Consider the following 19,388-nt stretch of genomic DNA (forward strand, 5'->3'; position numbering starts at 1 on the left):
TAGATTGAGATATGTTGCTTGCATTCAGATATATTCATGCTTCAGATTTCCTATTTATCTGTAATAAATATGTAGTAAAACATCATCTGATACTGATGTGAGCACATGCAGATATTCGCATAACATAAAGTTATAAATATTTGCAGCTTTTTCATTTTGTTCATTTGCTTACTCTATTTTATAAATAATGCCAGATAGTGTGTTGGCATATTCAGGATGGTGTGACGAAGAGCTTCCATTTCATTTCTCATTTGCATAGTGTTAAATTACTGTTCGGTTTAAATTAAGTATTAATCAAGAGGCATAATAGTACCCATTTTTTATGCTTCATTGATTGAATATTCCTTCTGTATATCCTATAGTTTCTTTCTTTAGTTTAAAACCTGTCAGCAAAGGTTTTGTTATTTCATTTTTAAAATGCTGTAACTTTTACCTATGCAGTAATCTCACTTAAGGCTCTAATTTTAAGGTTGTAGTGCATATAATATAGATCCTGAAGTTCTTTCTTATACGCTTACAGCTTAGATGTGCTTCATGTAAAATTAAATCTTGTACATAATGGATACAGTTCTTTACTTTGGCTGCTGATCATTTGCGAACCTCTGGATATTCTGCCACCATACGATAGTTGGTTAGCTAGTTGTTGAAGCGTGTCGACGTCTTTATTTTTATTTAGTGGGTTGGATGCCTATAAACTGTCTTTTAATTTATTTATAAGGCAGAGTTTATTTCGGCACATGTACAATATCTTAAAACAGCCTTTCTTGTCCCCTTAAGAGCTCCAGTTAAATGTTTTAGAATGTTTTGTTTCGACCATAAATTGAACCAACAAGTTATTTGCTCGCCACATCCTTCATAGGAACAAACCTTTATCATTACATTTAGCGTTTCTCTTCTCGAAAGCTTAGGTTCAACGCTGTTCAATTGCATAGCAATAAAGTAGTGGTTATGCTAGTTGTGTTGCGTGCATCACAATGTGAACACACTCTTAAAAGTACTCCTGACGGTGTATATATATATATATATATAAGCTCTAATGAATAATAAATCCGACGTTATTTGCGGCAATGTTGTACATCTATCGTGCGAATATTCTAACCATCTGATGTTGGGCTTGTTCATCGAGAGTTTTTTTTTTTTTTTTTTTTTTTTTTTTTTTTAAAGGTTCTGCTGTCGTAAATTCAGTATTCCATCACAGAAATTCTTGAAATCACAATACCCCTTGAAATGACGATAGATGAAGATAAAAATTACCCTGTGTGTCAGAAATGCCATGATACATTTCATGAACTTCCATAATTACGTTGCTTTAAAAATCAATTTTAATGTTATATCGAGTTTAAAAATCATTTCTTTCCGTAATTCAGTTCCGTAATACAGTCATCACTTCGTTATTCCTCTGTTATCATCAGTTTCTTCTTTCGATTCCGACAATCCATAACTATTATGTCTCACATGAAACATGCGCCGCCCTCTAGTTACAGTAATGCATGGCAAACATGACCAGCAACGTGCATAGATGGCATTACCATGTACTCTGCCTAAGCTTCTGTGTTCTGCCTAAGCTTATGATACTCCATTATGTATTTTAATGATTATTTAGTACAGTAAAAAAGTAACAGTAAAAAAAGGTGAGTATATTTTTTTAATATTGCATTTTGTATGAGTTTACAGAAAACTGATGGTTTTCATACTTTTAGTAAATTTTTACATTAACAAATGTTTATTTCATTTATTTATCTATGTATTTATTTATTAAGAGTTGGGAGATGAAATCTCAAACCCGTTAAATGTTATAAAGCATGCATGTATATGTATTTAACTATTTCGTCGAAAGGTTTACTGAACAATAAATTATATATATGAAACAAGTTTTTCCTCATATTGTGCTTACGTTTGATCAGATACTTATCAATAAATAAAAAGACTTTTCTAAAATTTACCGAAATACATGTTAAGCTGGCAAAATAACAGTATTCAAAATTATACGTACTAGCCTTGCATTGAAACTTAGCTTGTATTTTCACATTAATCGATTTTTGGACGAATTCGTGAAAGAGTTCGTCAATAGTCAAATGAACTTTATTATAAAAGGACAAATTGTAGACTATAAAATCATTTAATTTTCCTTCGATTTAAATAAATGCCGAATTGTAGCCATTATTCTTTTTTCTTGTAGAAAAAAGTGTAACAAGTGATTCATCCGGTGTGTGTACTAGCAACAGTGCTGCAAGCTATGAATCTGGTCCAGAGCATCATGGTACTAATGATTCCTTTCTTCCTGGTAGCACATGTTTATGTGTAACAGATTACAGTTCTTTAGTTCCTGGCCATCTACAACTGTCAAATGGTGATATTGTTGAAAGTATGTAATATTTTAGTACTTTTATTATAATTTTTATATAGGCATTTCTATCACTCACTCATTCCCTCACCAAATGATTCTTCTCAGTATTATTTACACATTTATTGAACTGTTGCTGATCTTATACGTAAAAGCAGCGCAGTCGATTATCCGATTAAGCGATGTAATATGTTTATTGTATATTTAGCATTTATTCAATCAGTTAACCTATTTAAATTTTGAAAACGAACAAAATTACCTACATATTTTAAACAAAAACAAAATTACCTATATATTTTCGTAAAGGTATTATCATTAGCGGATGAACTGTTTTGCTGCTTGATTTATCAGATTGAAAGTTTCAAGAATTTTTCTTTTTTCTTGTTGGAGTTATCATTTAAAATTAATGTATATTTAAAAAAGAGGAAGTAATTGAGAGAATATAAAGGTATCTAAAAATTTGCATTTTGAATCAGATGGAAATAATTTTGTCAAAATGTCAGTGATCATTTTGTGCTAATTTTTAGGTGTTCTTTTATGTACATTCTGCACTTGTAATTTTCCTTGATGTCAAGTTTAATTTTAAGATACAGTTTAAAACGTTTAGTTTATTCATATTCATACTTACCTTAAATTATATACAGTTATCAGTGAAGCTGAGGATGGCTTGTTGCTGGGCAGAACAGATACTGGACAAGTTGGGCTTTTTCCTGCAACATGTGTTCAAGAAATGACTCCAAGAAGTTTTGACCCTTCTCAAGCGTCTGATTATCCGAGAGTGGAAGGTAGGAGGGAGAGGTGTGCTAAACGCATCAGTACTATTCCAAGAAGGTGGAAAACGTAAGTTTTGATAATTATTAGTGAATTCCTAATTCGATATTTTAACTGTAATTGAATTTATAGGATATCTCAAGGATAACTAGATTTTTTCTAAAATTAGGGTTCAAACTGTGATTATGTAAGCAATGATAGTTACTGTTAACTTTCTGCTGAATGAAAGATACCTGTTTTGCATATGAGTTAGGAAAAAAAAACCTGAGATGTGGTTCTAATAAATAATAAAACATAAAGTTGAATGGACACAACAATAAGTAAAACTTTCTAATGTTTGTTCTGCAACGGTAATTTAAATATCAAGATGTATTATTCTCGCTATGTCTTTAAGAACAAATACTGCAGAAGAAAGGTTTAAATAACTTTTTTTGTTAAACTAAATTGAAACAGATGCACGCACTTGGTGCTCACAAGTCACCAGTACTTGTGGCTAACTTGTAGGGTTTATATTTATTTTAACTAACATTTATTTTAAGTTTAAGCTATCTTTCCTGTCAAGCCTTACTTTCCCCTGGAATTGCCAGTGCCAGAGTATGTAAATTTTAGTAGAACGCGCAAAGTATTCAAATTTTTAGCAGAAGTAATTTGAGTTAAATAGAAGGGAAACGAGTTTGTAGGTGTACTTTCTTGATTCACGAGCGTGAAGGTTGCTAGGTAGAAATTTAAGAACCGTGCGTTTCGGCCTGTGAGCCTACTTCGGCAGTTAGTTGAATCTTTCAACTTCTTATTAAGAAAGTTTTCTGAAATCTCAGCTGTATCTTAGAACGCGGTTAAGTTAGTCACGTTTAGAGAGCCTCGTAAGTAGTGACTTGTTATTATTCATCTTTAATTGTACTTTCTTATTTTTATTTAACGGCCGGGTCGGCGTAGTTTGTGAGCGTCAAGTGAACGCATCTGTAACTTCTAAAGTGGAATAAAAAGGGAGTTAAACCCTTCTTAAGAGTTTGTGTACTTTCCAGTTCATAGCAGTCACTACTATTGTTGCAGGCAAGTTGGGGCCACACAACATCACAAACTAAATAAGAATGTAAAGTAAGAATGTGAAATACATATTAAATTAAGATAGCTAACGACTGGTTCTTAGGTTAACTAACGCTAAATCAGCTGCATGCAGCAAAACCGAGCCGAGAAATATCAGTATAAACTGAGGAGTGTCGAACACCGACTAGAGAGCTAGTTTCGAACTCGCAGCATAAACATCAGAACTAAGTCCGCTACTACCCTTTTCAAACTCTTGAAACGTAGCTTAAGTACTGCTTCTGAAGCATGTTTAAATATGAATACTACATCATAACAAATTTACATTCTTGCAGGAAACTGAAATCAGGAGGGAAAGGAAAGAAAACTAAAAATAATTGGTTAGAATAAAATAAATCCTTACAATATTTCTCACCAATATTCACAACATGCATTTTAAACTTAAAGAGCCAGCCTTACAATATAATGCTACTTAAATACTTTAAATTTGAAGCGTTTTTCTTTGAGTCTCATGTCCTTCCGGTGGATGTGGAAGGAAACTAATATTAGTGAAACTTTTAGATAATATATGCATTTGAATAGGCAAATCATGAATTTTCATTTTCACAAGTTTAACTTTTTTCCAGCCCTAGCTCTCTAGCATATGCATGTGCTGAGATCTTCAAATGCAAGTGAAAAGTGGTGTGTTTAAATCACAACTTCTGCCTCTGACCGACAGCCTACAAGTTAATAATCTGAGGAACACTAAACTTCAACAGACTGCATATTTTCAAACTCATTGTAGTGTATTTATACAACATGCATTAACTTTGTGTTCAGCCGGAGAGCCTAACTTGGATTTGAAATACCTAAGTTAGCTTTTAAATTTTTCTTCCGCTAGCTTTTACATTTCGCTAAATTTTTAATTTGAATTTCTGAATATTTTTCCATCTAATTTTTACAAAGTTACACATTCTCTACATTCAGAAAGACACATTTACATTAAACACAGTAGAAAACACTGTATATATATATATATATATATATATATATACGAATTTGCAGTTTCTTACATCCAAAATTTAAACAAAGTTGCTAGGAACAAATCATTTTATCTCGGCAAATTGCATAAAACAGTCTGTCGACTAAACGGCGTAATTCTTGAAGCGAAGACAAGTTTTCTACTTCCTGCACAACTAATGAAATCTTGCTTGAGACAAAAACAATTAGATACTCTTAACAGCACTTTGTATATATTTTAGACATAAAAGTACTGAATACATGAAATATACTTGAGCATTGAACTCTTGAACTCTTAAGAATACTTGAGCATTGAGTTGAAGAACATACTTGAATGTTCTTGTTGCGGATACTCTTTCGCGTCTAGATGACCGCTGTAAATCAGACACGGGTTCAAACTCCTTTTTTCTGCACCCTTCTGTATCCGTCTTGCCTTTATAGGGAGAGTAGTTTCCGGAGGTAATCTTTTTTGGTGCTCCCTTCGGAACATGCCATCCGTTGACTGCGGTGGAATACCGTCCGTTTAGCTGACTGTTTCCCCATCATCCAGCTTCTGCTGCTTGCCGTGGAACCCTCTTGTGTCTTTCGCCGTTTGTGATGGATTCTTTCTCGCTGACCGCTGGTGGACTTCTGGTTGTCCTGGACTTCTGGTTGCGGCTTTACTTCCGTCGACCGCTGGTGGTAACTTTGTTCTTTGCTGACCGGCCTTGAAAGACTGTTCCAGTCCATTTCTCTTTCCAATAGTTCTTTCCTTGGAGCCCTTGGGACTTGCTCCTTTTTCCTCTTATTTCCTGCACTTGCTTTGCCTCTTATGCTGCTTGGCTGAAGTACCGTTGGCTTTCCTCTTAGAAGCCACATCTAGTGGCTGTATCTGGGCTGCAGCTGGCGTTACTTGGCTCAGAGCTTTATTATCGTCGGCAGCACTGGAACTCTGCAAAATATCTTTAAGAAGTGTCATCGTGTAACGATCGTAATTTTTTTTTTTATCTGATCAATATTCGCTTTTGATTCTTCGCCATTGGCATTTTTAAGAATTACTGAATTTCGAATGCTCTTTATTATAAAAGGCCCCTCAAATTTAGGGAAACCTTAGCACTATTGCACAGGGAGCACAGAATACGTTGTGTTTCAATTTTAACACTTTTTCCCCTTCCTTAAAATTTCCTTCCCTCCGCCTTTTATCATAATACAATTTTTGTTTACTTCTTGCCATGTCAGAAGATTTAATGGCCTCATAGACTAATTTCTTTATATCTGACATCTGAAACTCCGAAGCACGCTTTTGCGCATTATGTTGTGGAAATGTAACTAGATCTGCTTAAGTGTTGATTTTGTGACTTCTCGCAAAGACTTGAAGATGAACACAGCAGGGCAAGGATGTCTGAAACCCTTTTGTTGAACACAATATTTTACAGACGGCACGGAATTGCATCCTTGACCCCTTGTGGTGGGAACTGAGAAGATTAATATTAAATTTAAACGTAGGAGTAACACAAAACCACACAATTTAGTTTAATCTAACAGTTTGACTCAGAACCCACGCCAGCAGGATAATAATTCGGCGGCAAGAACGCGAAGCCGATATTTAAGATTAACAGCTGGACGAAATAGTAACATACTTTTACAATAGCGAAACCACGCTCTGACTAAACTTTTTGCTACATCTGTTTAAATACACTCGTTCACCCTAGCTAATTTGCATTCTGGCGAGGAAACACGGGGGGAATAAAGGAAGACAGAAAAGGCTAACAAATTAAAACAACTATTAGTAAAAATAAATAAAATCCTATAAGGCTTTCAAGGGTAATTTAGTTTGTATGGGACATTATTCATTTTTGCATTTTTAATTTTGTTAAATTTGTTATAAATTTAGTAATATGAAAACTAAATTTATGTGAGCATTAAGTTTTGTCGGAAGTAAAATTTCGTAATTTGTGTGAAAAAGTAACTAATTTCTTATGTGAAGCTTTTTCAGAAATTTTTGTTACCCATAGAGTTTCTCTTAGCTTTTATTTTATTTTATTAAACAGATTTGGAGAACCCCGTACTGTTATATTGCACAAAGGAAAGAAAGGTTTCGGATTTGTATTACGAGGTGCCAAAGGTATGGATATACATTTCAGAGTATTAAAATGGCTTATTAGAAAATTCCAGGTCATATATTATATTCTTTTTACCACAGCTTCAAGTCCATTGATGGAGCGAGAAACCAATGACGTATGGCCTAGTCAGTATCTGGAAGATGTTGGAAAAGGCGGTGTTGCAGACTTGGCTGGTTTGAAGAAAGGAGATTACTTGTTAGAGGTATACGAACAACTACTTACTTATTTAATTAATCAGTTTTTATTAACTTTATATTACACAGATGATCATGAAGTAGTATTAATTTCATGAATGTTTTTCCTATTTTAATATTTATCAAATAATATTGTGTTGAGTAGTAGAAGAGCTGTTTTTTTTTCCTGTATGATGCTAATGTACGAAGCCTTTTGTTTTGTGCAATCGCCACTGGTTTTACAGTTGAGTACAAGGCTCAGCTACTATTTTGATTTGTGAAATATAGTAACCTTGTAAGGTTTATCCTAAGTTTTTGACAGTTATCTGTAGTTAAAGATACTTTCCTGTCTCTCCTAATTTCAGCTTACAATTTCCTACCAGAATGTGTTTTTAGAGTGGTGTTTAATGCAAATGGGTAAGATTGATATTTAAGTCGAAGTTCCACTGACTTCGTGATAGAGCCAGAGTTTCTGACTAGCGCACGTTTGCCTTTTGGCTACACTTTCTCTAAGCTATTACTGTGCTCAGCCGTATTCCAGACAAGCGCCTGGCCCCAGCCACCACCCCAAGCTCTTATTGGACACGACTTCTGATGTCATACAGTGACGAAAAGAATTTTTGCAGCATTTTTGTGCGCCAAAAGCTTGAGCTCGAGGTCATTTTAGCGCTGAAACAGGCGAAGCAATGGAATAATTTGCCATATTTGCGAAAAAATTACAAAAATAAAAAGTAGCTTCAGAAATATATTGTTAATATACATAATATTAGAAAAAAAGGTGCAATTCGATGTGCAGTCGATAACCGTTTAGCAGTATTTTGGTCATTAGACGAATATCGAAGTCATTTGACAATAAACACTTTTTATAAGATATAAAAGTTAAGAAACAAAACAATAATACATAAAAAAACAGAATGATAACTCCAATTGACAAAGTCAAATAAACGATATTATAAGTATTTTACGATTTAAAAGTATCTTATCACTTTATCTTATTTTTAACCATAAATGAGGAGAAATTAATGCCTAGGATTAGAAAGTAAAAAATTAATCTGACTACGAACAATTTTGATACCAAACAATCTCTATACAACAAGCAATAAATGAAAGGAAGGTAATTTAATTATCAAACAATTCATTTTTATAAAGAAATAACTAAATTTTACATTTATATCACTTTTAAAAATACTTTTCTGCAAAATAAACCGCTAATTCATGAAAACTGCGGCAGACATTATTTACACAGTAAGAGTTAAGTGCTATTTCTTGACTTTGCTGACGAAGCAAACCTTGTTAATGGTCTCCTTTTATATGAAATTATAAAATACATTTCTTAAATATCAGTATAGCGCTATGAATTGCATTGAATACGGATTGCTTAGCCAAACACTATTTACGCATTATAAAGTTTTATCTATTCCATTAACATGATTAAACAATTTATATAAAAAGTGCCGACATTTTCTTATACTGTTAGGTTCCTTTTAATTGCAAATATTCTGTTACATTGCACAAATTCACATTAACACAGGAGAGAACCAAATCCCAAGTAGTTATAAGTTCCCCTTGACATAACTCAAACGAAACAGATAATGGAATCTTTTCAGCCTGACGTCATAAACGGCAACCAATAAGAACAGGGGTGGTGGCTGGGGCCAGGCGCTTGTGTATTTCAGGCCCTCGCCGGCTTATTTGCTATTTAAAGGCCAACTGCTTAGAAATTTTGACAGCTTCGACTGTATCTTTTTAGATAAGCATTAGCTAAGTTTTACTTCTTATTACTTTGAGTTCAAGCCCAAGTGGAGGCTTTACTGTATGCTCTGAGAAGGAGCCAGCTGTAAGTTCTTATTTTGAGAAATAAAGAGTAATTAACCCTTCTTGAGTTTTATGTTTGTGTATCTGAAATAAAACGAATATTCGCTTATCTGTTCACGAAGTTCCTACATACGTAGCTCTTAAATAAGAGGTTGGAACCCCACAACATTTTTAAAGTAAAATGTATCTTATTACTTTTGGAACTTTATTACTCTAATTTCGCATCTAATGTAGGTATTTAAGCATATTAATTTTTAATTAGCAATAAGAAGTAGAACTATCTGCTTATGTGAAATATCGATCACTGTTATTGTTAGTTTATCAAAGTTCTATTGAAGTTGCTGCAAGTTTATTCTATTTCTGTTAATCTTGAATAAGTATATTTAATAACTATGATCTTGGGATTTTCATATCGCAACATTGATTCTGTTACAGTAATGTTGTAGTCAGTAAATTTAATTGAACTATCGAAAAATTGAATTTTTTAAGGCCAAAAACGTTCATCAATTGTTATTAAACCGTAAAAGTATTACAAGGAAGACTGTTCAGTCACTATTTTTATCCAGTGTTGGTTTTTCGAATAACAGTAATTCTTTGATGATTATTTGGATGGGGAAACACTGGAGGGCTACCTGCTTAAAGAAAGAGGTGCTTTTGGGGTGGGCTTCTTAAAGCAAACTGGCTTATATTCATTTTGCACATAAGAGAAACTACAAAAATTATCTCTGCAGCCAACCCATTTGCTTTCGTATGAACCCCGGTCAATACTAACTCACCCCTTTTTTTAATGGTTTCTTTTGTAATATTCGTAGGATAGTGCAATCTGTAAGTTTAAGAGCATTGAACTAAGGATCATAATTAGCAATAATGTTTTATTTACAAATGCGCATTTATTTTATTATATTTGTTTTAATTACTGCAATTTGATTACATTTCTTTCTAATTTGATTTTATTTGTTTACATTTGTTGATATTTTCCAAAGGCGAATTATTTTTTTAAACGAATTTATTTACATTTAGTAAATTTAAAATACTACTCTTAAAAGTGAACGTTGAAATTACACAAATATAGTAGAATTCAAAGCTAAATTCATATTATTACTACACTATTGGAATTTTAGAAGTATCAAAAAATCTTATGAACCATTAAAGACTGTAAGGGGTAGGCAATTATTAATTCTTAAGGATGTTTCAAATGGCAGGATAGGTTTTTTTTCCTGAAAATTTCAAATGAAAGTTAGTTATACTCATTTTTGTTTTGCCTTTCCTCTCAAGTTAAATATGAGCGAGATATAAACTCGGAGTTTTTTTTTAAAGCATTTTTTAAAATTAAATTGTGGGATCCTACTGTAACTGGAAACTTGTATGTAAGTCTTGCAGACTCTACTAGACTGCTAGGGAGTTAATGCTCACAGTCTTATGCAAATCATAAATACTGAGAAGGTTAAAATAATTTTTTCATTTAGTCTTAAACTGAACAGAAAGGCACAGCTTGTGCTACAACGAACTTCTGCTACCTTGCAGGTATTTTAATTAACATAAACGAAAGTTAAATTTCAAATGTTGGTAACGTTGTCGGAGACTACTCATAAAATAGACTAATTAAGTTGGCTCAGAATTTTACTGGCAGGTATTTTAGAACATCGGCTAGCCAGACGCTAAGGCCGAAATATAAACTTTAAGCAGAGCATGTGAGAGTAAGTAACAACAAGATGCAGCTGCCAGAAGCTCAGATCTAAACATTCAAAACTTAAATATCCAAAAACCTATTTGCATTCTGATGAGGAATACGGAAATAAGAAACTATAATAAAGCTTAAATCATTATAATCTTGTAATTTAAATAAAATATAGAATTATTGAAGTGCGTGCGTGAGCCAGAATTCATATTTCTGTATAGAAAATATTACCAAAGAAGACAGTACATTACTCAACTATCATTTCGTCCCCTGTTTTAGTAAAACTGTTCTAAAGTTTTTTCCTTTATTCTGAAGATGCAAAGAAACTACATAATAGATCATTACGTAAAATATTTTTAAGCATGTTTGCATATGACTGGAATGTATTTTGCATGCCGTATATTAGTACCTTCTTCCTGATCATATCTTTCTTCCTCATACCTCTGTGCTATAATGTGAGCCTCATGTATGTGCTGAAATGACTTTTAGCACATATTTTTAGTTCCTTTTTTTTATCTTCCACTATGTTTTATCTTAAACTGTTGACACAAATTAAAATGAAAAATAGCATATTTATAATTTGCCCTGTGTTGGTTAAAAATGTATTGAAATTATATGGAGCTGCATCCTTGAAGTAGCTATCAAGATGATATTTTAAACTGATTAAAGTATAAATCCTTCTCTTAAATGATAAGATTTCTGTATGACGTTAGTATAACTCTTAGTATCATGAAGCGATTACAACATTCCAGTCTCCGCTTCCGACATAAAAATGTGCCATTTTTCTCCTCCCTTGTAATCATTTTCACACTATATATCACTATTAATAGATGATGTGTGAAGCTGTTAAAACTCAACATGGAACGCCAAAGAAATAGTGCACCTAGAATGAATAAAAATGAAATTAAAATTTGCACTGACTTCAATTAACCGGGTAGAATTTATTTGTCATCCATCCTTGAACTATTACTAATTATTCAGTTCCGCCCAACCGGTACAGTGGTTAGTGACGCTGACTGCCAACCAATGGACTCAGGCTCCAACCAAAGAGCAGGCATAGTTTTTTTGTGTCTGTCCGGAAAGGGGGCACTTGAAATACATCGGAAGCCAAATATACTGTCGAGTGGCTGGTAGTAGAAGAAGAAGAAAGAGAAATTCTAGGAACGGAGATTCGGACCTCGCCGGAGTGTTCTTTCTGAAAAGTGCGGCAGAATTGCTCACTTAGCCAGGACTATACCTGGTGAAATTCTGGTGTCCCTCCCACTTCTACTTATGCCAATATTTCAGTCGGTAGCTTTCTTCCGACAGGGATTTGTGCTTAAAAATGCTTTGTTCTGATTTTCTGCTTCAGTTATTCGCCTAGTACTGTTTTCTCCCCAGCTTGATTGATGGTGGTGTCATTTCATATATCAAAGAAGTCAGGCGTTCTTGTTTCTCCCTATTGATTTTCGTGTACCTTTCTTAAGTTGAACACATATTCTTGAAATGTAGACAATTTGCCTTAGTAAAGAAACCTCTGCGCCATTAAAACTCGACAATGAATCTGGAGCTCATGACATGCCATGAAATGTCATGCCCAGCCATAATTTTTCTTAAATTCACTTTTGGGAATTTTCATATTTTCAGGAATTTTTTTAGATTCGAGCTGAATCACTTCCAAACATAAAAAATCAATGTGCCTTGATTTGATAGATATATCCCAACAGATTTTCTTCTCGGTCATTATATTTTGCTGCCTTTTCGTGAAATAATTTTTTCTTAAACGTTTGATATGCTGAAACTTCATGTAATTCACACTTAATGCACCCATGTGTAGCTCTTGCTCTGAGCAGGCACTCAGCGATAAGCATTTATCATCACTAAATTCCTGTGTTTAGAATTTGCGATCTTGCTGTATTTCTGCATATCCATGTCTCTACTTTAGAGGAATTTTTTTTTCTCCCAAATATATCATTTCAGAGACAGTGAGCGGCTTATACACGCGTATGTACGGTTATATGTGATTAATACGGGCACAAACATGCAACAATTTTAGCTGACTTCAAAAACTGCTATTAATTTTTAGAATATAAGTATTCCCTTTTATGCATTCATTGCTTCTTAAGTCAGAAATAACTGGTTGGAATTAAATCAACATTGTAACTCGATAATACAAAATAATTTAATTTATCGTTTTTATATCATATTACATCGTTCTGCATAATTCTTTTAATCATCTAAATCTTTGGTCTAACTAAATGTTTATTAGAGAAACTGGAATAGTATTTAAAAATATGTATGGAGTTTTACGAATACTGATTTGCATTGTCACACTGTGCTTCTTCTGACAGGTAAAAACACTATTAGATTACACGAATGTATGTGGATTCCATTTAATACTACTAGTTACTTGAAAAATCATGTGTGTTGAATTTTACATTCTTCAAACATGATTCTTAAAATTATTAATGTTCTAAATATGCTTAAAAAGCTTTATATATAATTTTTCTATGGATTCAATAACTTATGTGTTGATATATATATATATATATATATTTTTTTTTTATTATTTGCAAACAGATTAATGGTCAGGATGTTTCACAAGCATCCCATGAACATGTTGTTTCTATCATTCAGCAGTCCGGAAATTTAGTTGCTATGACTGTCATCACTGCACGCAATCCTCCTTTTGGAACTTCCACTGATAATCCTTCACTTCCATATCGGCAGTGTGCTACATTACCTCGTAAATTCATTTGTAAAAAAGGTAATTCTATATACAAAGCTCACTCTTTCTATTTTCCAATGCCATATTTCAGTAATATTACTTTTAAAAATCATACAGAATTCCCGGTACTTTGTATATCAGTCACGTAATATTTTATAGAAAAGTAAAGAGGGACTATAAAGTATTTTTGAGTGGAAAATATTTATTTGTCTTTATGTATTTTAATCAGACAATAGTGCAAATACTACTGAAATATATCGTATTTGCTTTCCTCTTATTTTTAAATAATTTCTCGCGTTCATTGTTACTAATAAAGACATGTTGTTTTATTTCATGGTTTCATGCAGTAGGAACAAATCAAGTATTATTTGCATCAATAAAGTTATTCACTGGCATATTGTCAAATTTCTGTAAGTTATTAATAAAGCGTTGATCAGAAAAGAACCAGATTTATCATTCAAAGGCAATTGAGTGTATTTATTAATGCCCAACCATTTTCTGTGAAACTGGTCCATGAGATGAATTGAAAATTAATCATTACAGCGATAATTTTTGTGAAACTTTCCTTCCTAAGTAGTATCTCATGTTTACTACCATGTGAAGTAAGTTGGAAGTTTTATATTCTCATTTTTGTAGGCATCTTGTCCCTCATAATTATATTTTATTTTTAAATAGAAGAAATTGATGCATTGAACACTTTCTTTATACCAACGCTAAAGCCCAAAAAAAAAAAAAAAAAAAAAAAAAAAAAGTAACTGAGATTTAGGAACAGTTTTTTTTAGTAATTGGAAAAGGTGTTTATGTGGTTAATTAATTTTAGCAGAGCAGTTTAGCAGGGCCGTTCCTAGCGGGGGTGCAGCGCCTAAAAGTACGCGGGCGGCCAATGTAATAAACCAATGTAAGTATGCAATGTAATAAACATTACATTGCACACATAATATTAATATATGTGAGCTTACAATAGAACTTTCCTATTGTAAACTCACATATATTAATATTATGTATCCTGAAATTCATTCACCTTCATGCAGCCCATGTAATTAATCATCGGAATTCAAACTCACATTGAATTACTAGTATTTTTGCTTCGTAATTAGCCGGCTATTGATGAGTTGGTTAGAATTGAATTAAGATATGTAAAATATTTGTTGCAATGAGAAACAGTTTTCGAAATGTACAACATCATAAATAAGCAAAATCTTATGCTGCTTAAAATGAAATAAGCTTCTTTTCAGCATTTAAACCTATTCAAGGTCAAGCTGCTTTCATTGTTGTATAATCCTTTCTCTGAAGCTGTGTTTTAATAAATTACTTTCCGGTGTAATTTTCTATAGTTCCGTTTAATGCTACATGCAGCATTAAAAAAGGAGGAAAATCTTTAAGAAGTAAGTTTCTGAACTTATGCTTTCAAAATTTGGTAATAGTTTTTAAATGAAACTTCCTAAACACACTATAGAATATTGTGAATATTGTTCAAGAAATTGTCTATATTTGAAGAAATTGAGTTCTTTTGAGATTACGAGATTCTTTGATTAGTTTTTTTCAAAAGGTTCTCCTTTTTTTAAAAGTTAGACTTTGAATTTGCCTGTAAGATGCATATTTTATCTGCATTCCCCCTTGTTTAGGTTATTTCCTTCTATTATTCCATTTGTTGTGCTGCGTCTGTATAATAATGATACCAGACCACAATAAATGCTTTTATGTTCAAGATACGTGTAAAGTTAACTATTCATACAATATTTATGCTATTCATACTCTGCGTGCATTATAAAGTTAAGTTCTATTTCGCTCTCGTGCTAGGAAATATAGCAGGAGAGCTACAGTATTACAGTTGGATAATTATCAATTATAGATTATTTCAGTCAAATTTGTATCTTTTCTTTTCTTAACCCTTGTTTTACTTTTCTGGAAATTTCACTTACTTTTTATTCTATTAAAGCTCCAGCTCCACCAAAGAGAGACCCAAAGACGACCTTATCTGTGGGAAGGGTTAGAGCAAGATCAATGGTAGCAGGATTAGCAGAAATAGGTATGTCAACTGAATACAATTTATAGTTCTTTGTATAATGATTCTAATATCAAATTCACTTTTAGGAGTAAAATTAAATTTAGGAAATGTAAGGGTTTAAATTACAATTATGGCATTTGTAGTACAAAACTCGCTTATCAGAGGAAGATTCTGACAATTCTGTTACTTTTCTTTCAAAAAGAGCAGTTTAAACGTTGTCTTTAAAAGTACATTAAAATTTAGCAAAAGAAGAAAAAAACAGTTACACTGCATTTAGGAGAAAAAAAAGTTAAACTAGGATGTAATAATATCCAAAGCCAGCAGTATGAATATCTCATGAAATTTTGGAAGATTGGGGGGGGGATAAGTTGTGCACTATTTCATTTTATTTTTCATTATATTTTCAAAATAATGTTAAATATTTAGTAGATAATTTTCGTAACACTGTAACATTATCCCAAATTAATACGTAATAGTTTATTTAATAAAATAGAAACAAATTTAAATAATATTTAAAATATAATGCATGCTAACATATTGCTACCGGGCATGTTGGCATTGTATAATTAATTAATGGACTTTCTTATTGGGGGACCAAAACGTCGCGTATATCAGATTTTTAAAAAAATTGTGTAACTTCCAAAATGGTATTAATGGTAATGTTTTGCAAGGGATGACACCCCCTATATTATTACAAGTAATATATCACTTGAAATTTCAGTTGCAGTTTTTCCTGTTAGCTTTAACTTGTGAGGTTTGTCTAATTATTTTTATCTCATAATTAATTTTAAGTTGAAAGACTTTCCTATTACTCTCTTTTCACCCACTTTTTTCATGCCAGATTGTGAAAGAGATAACGAGTGTTTATTCAGATTAAGGTAGAAAGAAGTGCTATTTAAACAAGAGTTTCAGAAGTTAGTTTTAGAGCGTGTCTGCCTATTCCAGGCCACGTTGTGTTGTGATTATTAGCGGCGTTGAGTGTTTCTAGCCATTTGGCTTTGTCTTGCCGGTTTACTGCAAACCAAAGCCCTTCCTGCTCATTAAAGTATTCTGTGAGGCATTAGGCTATTCTACCACACCTTGAAATTATTATTTGTTACGTATTTCTGTTAAGCCAGAAGCCTTATACACCCTTCTTCTGATTTCTGCTGTGTTTCAGAAGGCCAGAAGATAATTCTTCAATAGTAATTTTGAAGTTTGTAGTGTGTTTTTCCAAAGAGACATAGACTTCAGAAACTCTATTGAATTGGTAGAGGCCAATATCTGTTCCTCCCAAACATCTGAAACGCCCATATATACGAAATATTTGTTAGAGAGGATTTCCTTCCCCTCTGCTAAGTAGAATGTTGCAGCGTTGTACTTAAGCGATTACTTCTCTCTTGGGTATCTTTATGCGGTTTCATCCACTGTGTACAGTTTCTTCTTAAGACAGGATTGCATCTGCGAGCATTAGTAACTAAACCTTGACACTAAACAAAGAAGAGAGTAGTTAAGTCCAAAAATAAGAAAGCTTCTTTTCGTCTCTTCAAAAGAGTATAATGGTATGTCGTTTAACAACTCCCGAAACTAATGAGGAATGCACTAACGTAATGGAGGAAAACACTAAGGTACGCAGAATGTTCGGTTGACCTGCCGATATCAGAACTGATGGGCGGTTCAGGCGACTTCGCTGTGAAAGAATTAAAAACCTTTTGTTTGGTGCTAAATGAAGATGAGTTGATGAAGTAGAGCGAATTTTTATGATTGGACATTACTCGCAACATATTTTTAGTGAAAAGCTTTTAAGATTTAGAGACCTTTCCAAATGTTCGTGAACCTGACAAAATAACGATTTTCTTCTTGGTAACCTAATTTTGAGAAAGTGGAAGCGTTCATCTGGAGAAATGGTGGAGCGGTCCGTCTCTTCTACGTTCGCATTAATTGGACAACTCCAGGAATAAAATGTTGCAGTCACCACAAAGAGGTGAACAGAAGACAGCTTTGCAGTCAAATTTATGCGTTTTGAAGTAATACTGAAGCATAGAAATTCGTTATGCTTGGAGAAACTGTTCTCTGTCTTGCACCAAACAATCGGTCTTTTAAGCTAATTGAAATTCACATATTGACGAACTTTGTAATTAATAGCTATTTTGGAATTCCCACATTTTTTGAATTGTTAATGTGTAAATTTTGATCACCTGATACAATTACTAGCTAATAATAAAAAAATTCATTAATAACAAATATTATGTTTATATTAAACTTATTTTTACATAATATTGCTTTTAATACATTCCATACATACAAATGAGTTTATTGGCCTAATACAATTTAAACAATTATGATTATGTACGAAGGATGTTTCTAAAGTTCTAGGAATTTAGATGTAATTTTTTTTAATGTTGAACTAAAGCTGGATCCAGACTGCGCTTATTCGAACAAAAAACGAACTGTTTAGAGCCATTCTAAAGCCACGTGTAAGAACAGAATACTCCTTGTAGACATTGAAAAATTTCTGAAGTTTTTGTACACTCTTTCTACAAAAAGAAACTTATTGCCCTTTGCATCCTCCAAGGTTGCAAAAAGCAGTGCTACAAAAATTGTGGCGGTATCAGTAAAAAACTAAATAGGTCTAAATATAGTATTGCACGGTATAGCTGCATAAACATGTCAAGATATGTCTCTGGCCTAGAGCATTGCCTAATTGAACTATATCTCAATTCCTAGAACTTTGGAAACTTCTTTCATAATTCCATAATTTCCTGTGCAGAGTAACACGCATCGTGTACTGTTTTAAGATAAGAATGCACAAGAAAAATCTTAGTAAAATTAGATCGTCTTTTAATAAGTGTGTTCAGTGAATTCCAGAATGGGTTTTAAAGCCTTTACTACCTATCTAATCCTTGTCTTTGACAATAAAAATAACAGTGCGTTATCAAAACTATTAATGGCTTCAAATTAATTGCTATTCCTATTATTCTGAGTACAAATGAGTGGCATAAATAATGCAAGATTATCAGTTCATTTTCAATATATTCTAATTGTGCGTTTTAGATGTAAAACTTGAAATCCAATGCTTCAGTCAATTTACACTTTAAATAATTAGTGTTAAAGAAATGAACAAATTACTGAAATGGAAGAGATGAAAATTTCAAAATTTCACAACCTGATAGAATAAAAAATATAATTAAATTTAAATTAAATATGCTTAAAACAAGCATCATTTATTTGTGTAGTTGCATAATAAGCAGCATTTCTTTTACAAAACTTCCATTTTCAATTTGAAAAATGTATTTAATAGCCACTTCTTGATAGTAATTTATATTTACTCTTGCTATGACTCACTACTGTCTGTCTTTGGTTCTTAATTGCTATATGTGTGTTGTTCTATAGAATAAGAAATATAATTAAATTTAAATTAAATATGATTAAAACAAGCATCATTTATTTATGTAGTTGCATAGTAAGCAGCATTTCTTTTACAAAACTTCAATTTTCAATTTGAAAAATGTATTTAATAGCCACTTCTTGATAATAATTTATATTTACTCTTGCTATGACTAACTGCTGTCTGTCTTTGGTTCTTAATTGCTATATCTGTGTTGCAGTCTATACATTGTCTACTTATGACTCTTCTGTTGCCTATTTTAGCTTATGGGTTAAAAATTCTTTTTTCCCCTAGCATTCTGATTTTTTATGTAAAATTTTAAAATCAAATTCTATTATGCAGCTACAGTTTGTAACACAATAAGCGTTTGAGTTATTTTGACA

The 19,388-nt window shown here is 32.5% G+C and overlaps 1 protein-coding gene across 5 annotated transcripts in view; it reads left to right on the forward strand.

Annotated features, from left to right (window-relative positions):
- LOC118188684 (uncharacterized) overlaps positions 1-19,388 on the forward strand; it is a 355,582-nt gene that overhangs the window by 332,278 nt on the left and 3,916 nt on the right. For all 5 annotated transcript variants that reach the window (XM_085807512.1, XM_085807511.1, XM_085807513.1 and 2 more), the window contains 6 exons: positions 2,180-2,365; positions 2,989-3,184; positions 7,186-7,259; positions 7,338-7,459; positions 13,483-13,669; positions 15,570-15,659. In XM_085807512.1, the coding sequence (XP_085663638.1) occupies positions 2,180-2,365; positions 2,989-3,184; positions 7,186-7,259; positions 7,338-7,459; positions 13,483-13,669; positions 15,570-15,659 (855 nt within the window). The remainder of the gene's footprint in view (positions 1-2,179; positions 2,366-2,988; positions 3,185-7,185; positions 7,260-7,337; positions 7,460-13,482; positions 13,670-15,569; positions 15,660-19,388) is intronic.

This window comes from Stegodyphus dumicola, chromosome X1 (assembly GCF_044657685.1).
Source record: "Stegodyphus dumicola isolate Sdum_Otavi_A_Nest chromosome X1, ASM4465768v1".
NCBI lineage: Eukaryota > Metazoa > Arthropoda > Arachnida > Araneae > Eresidae > Stegodyphus > Stegodyphus dumicola.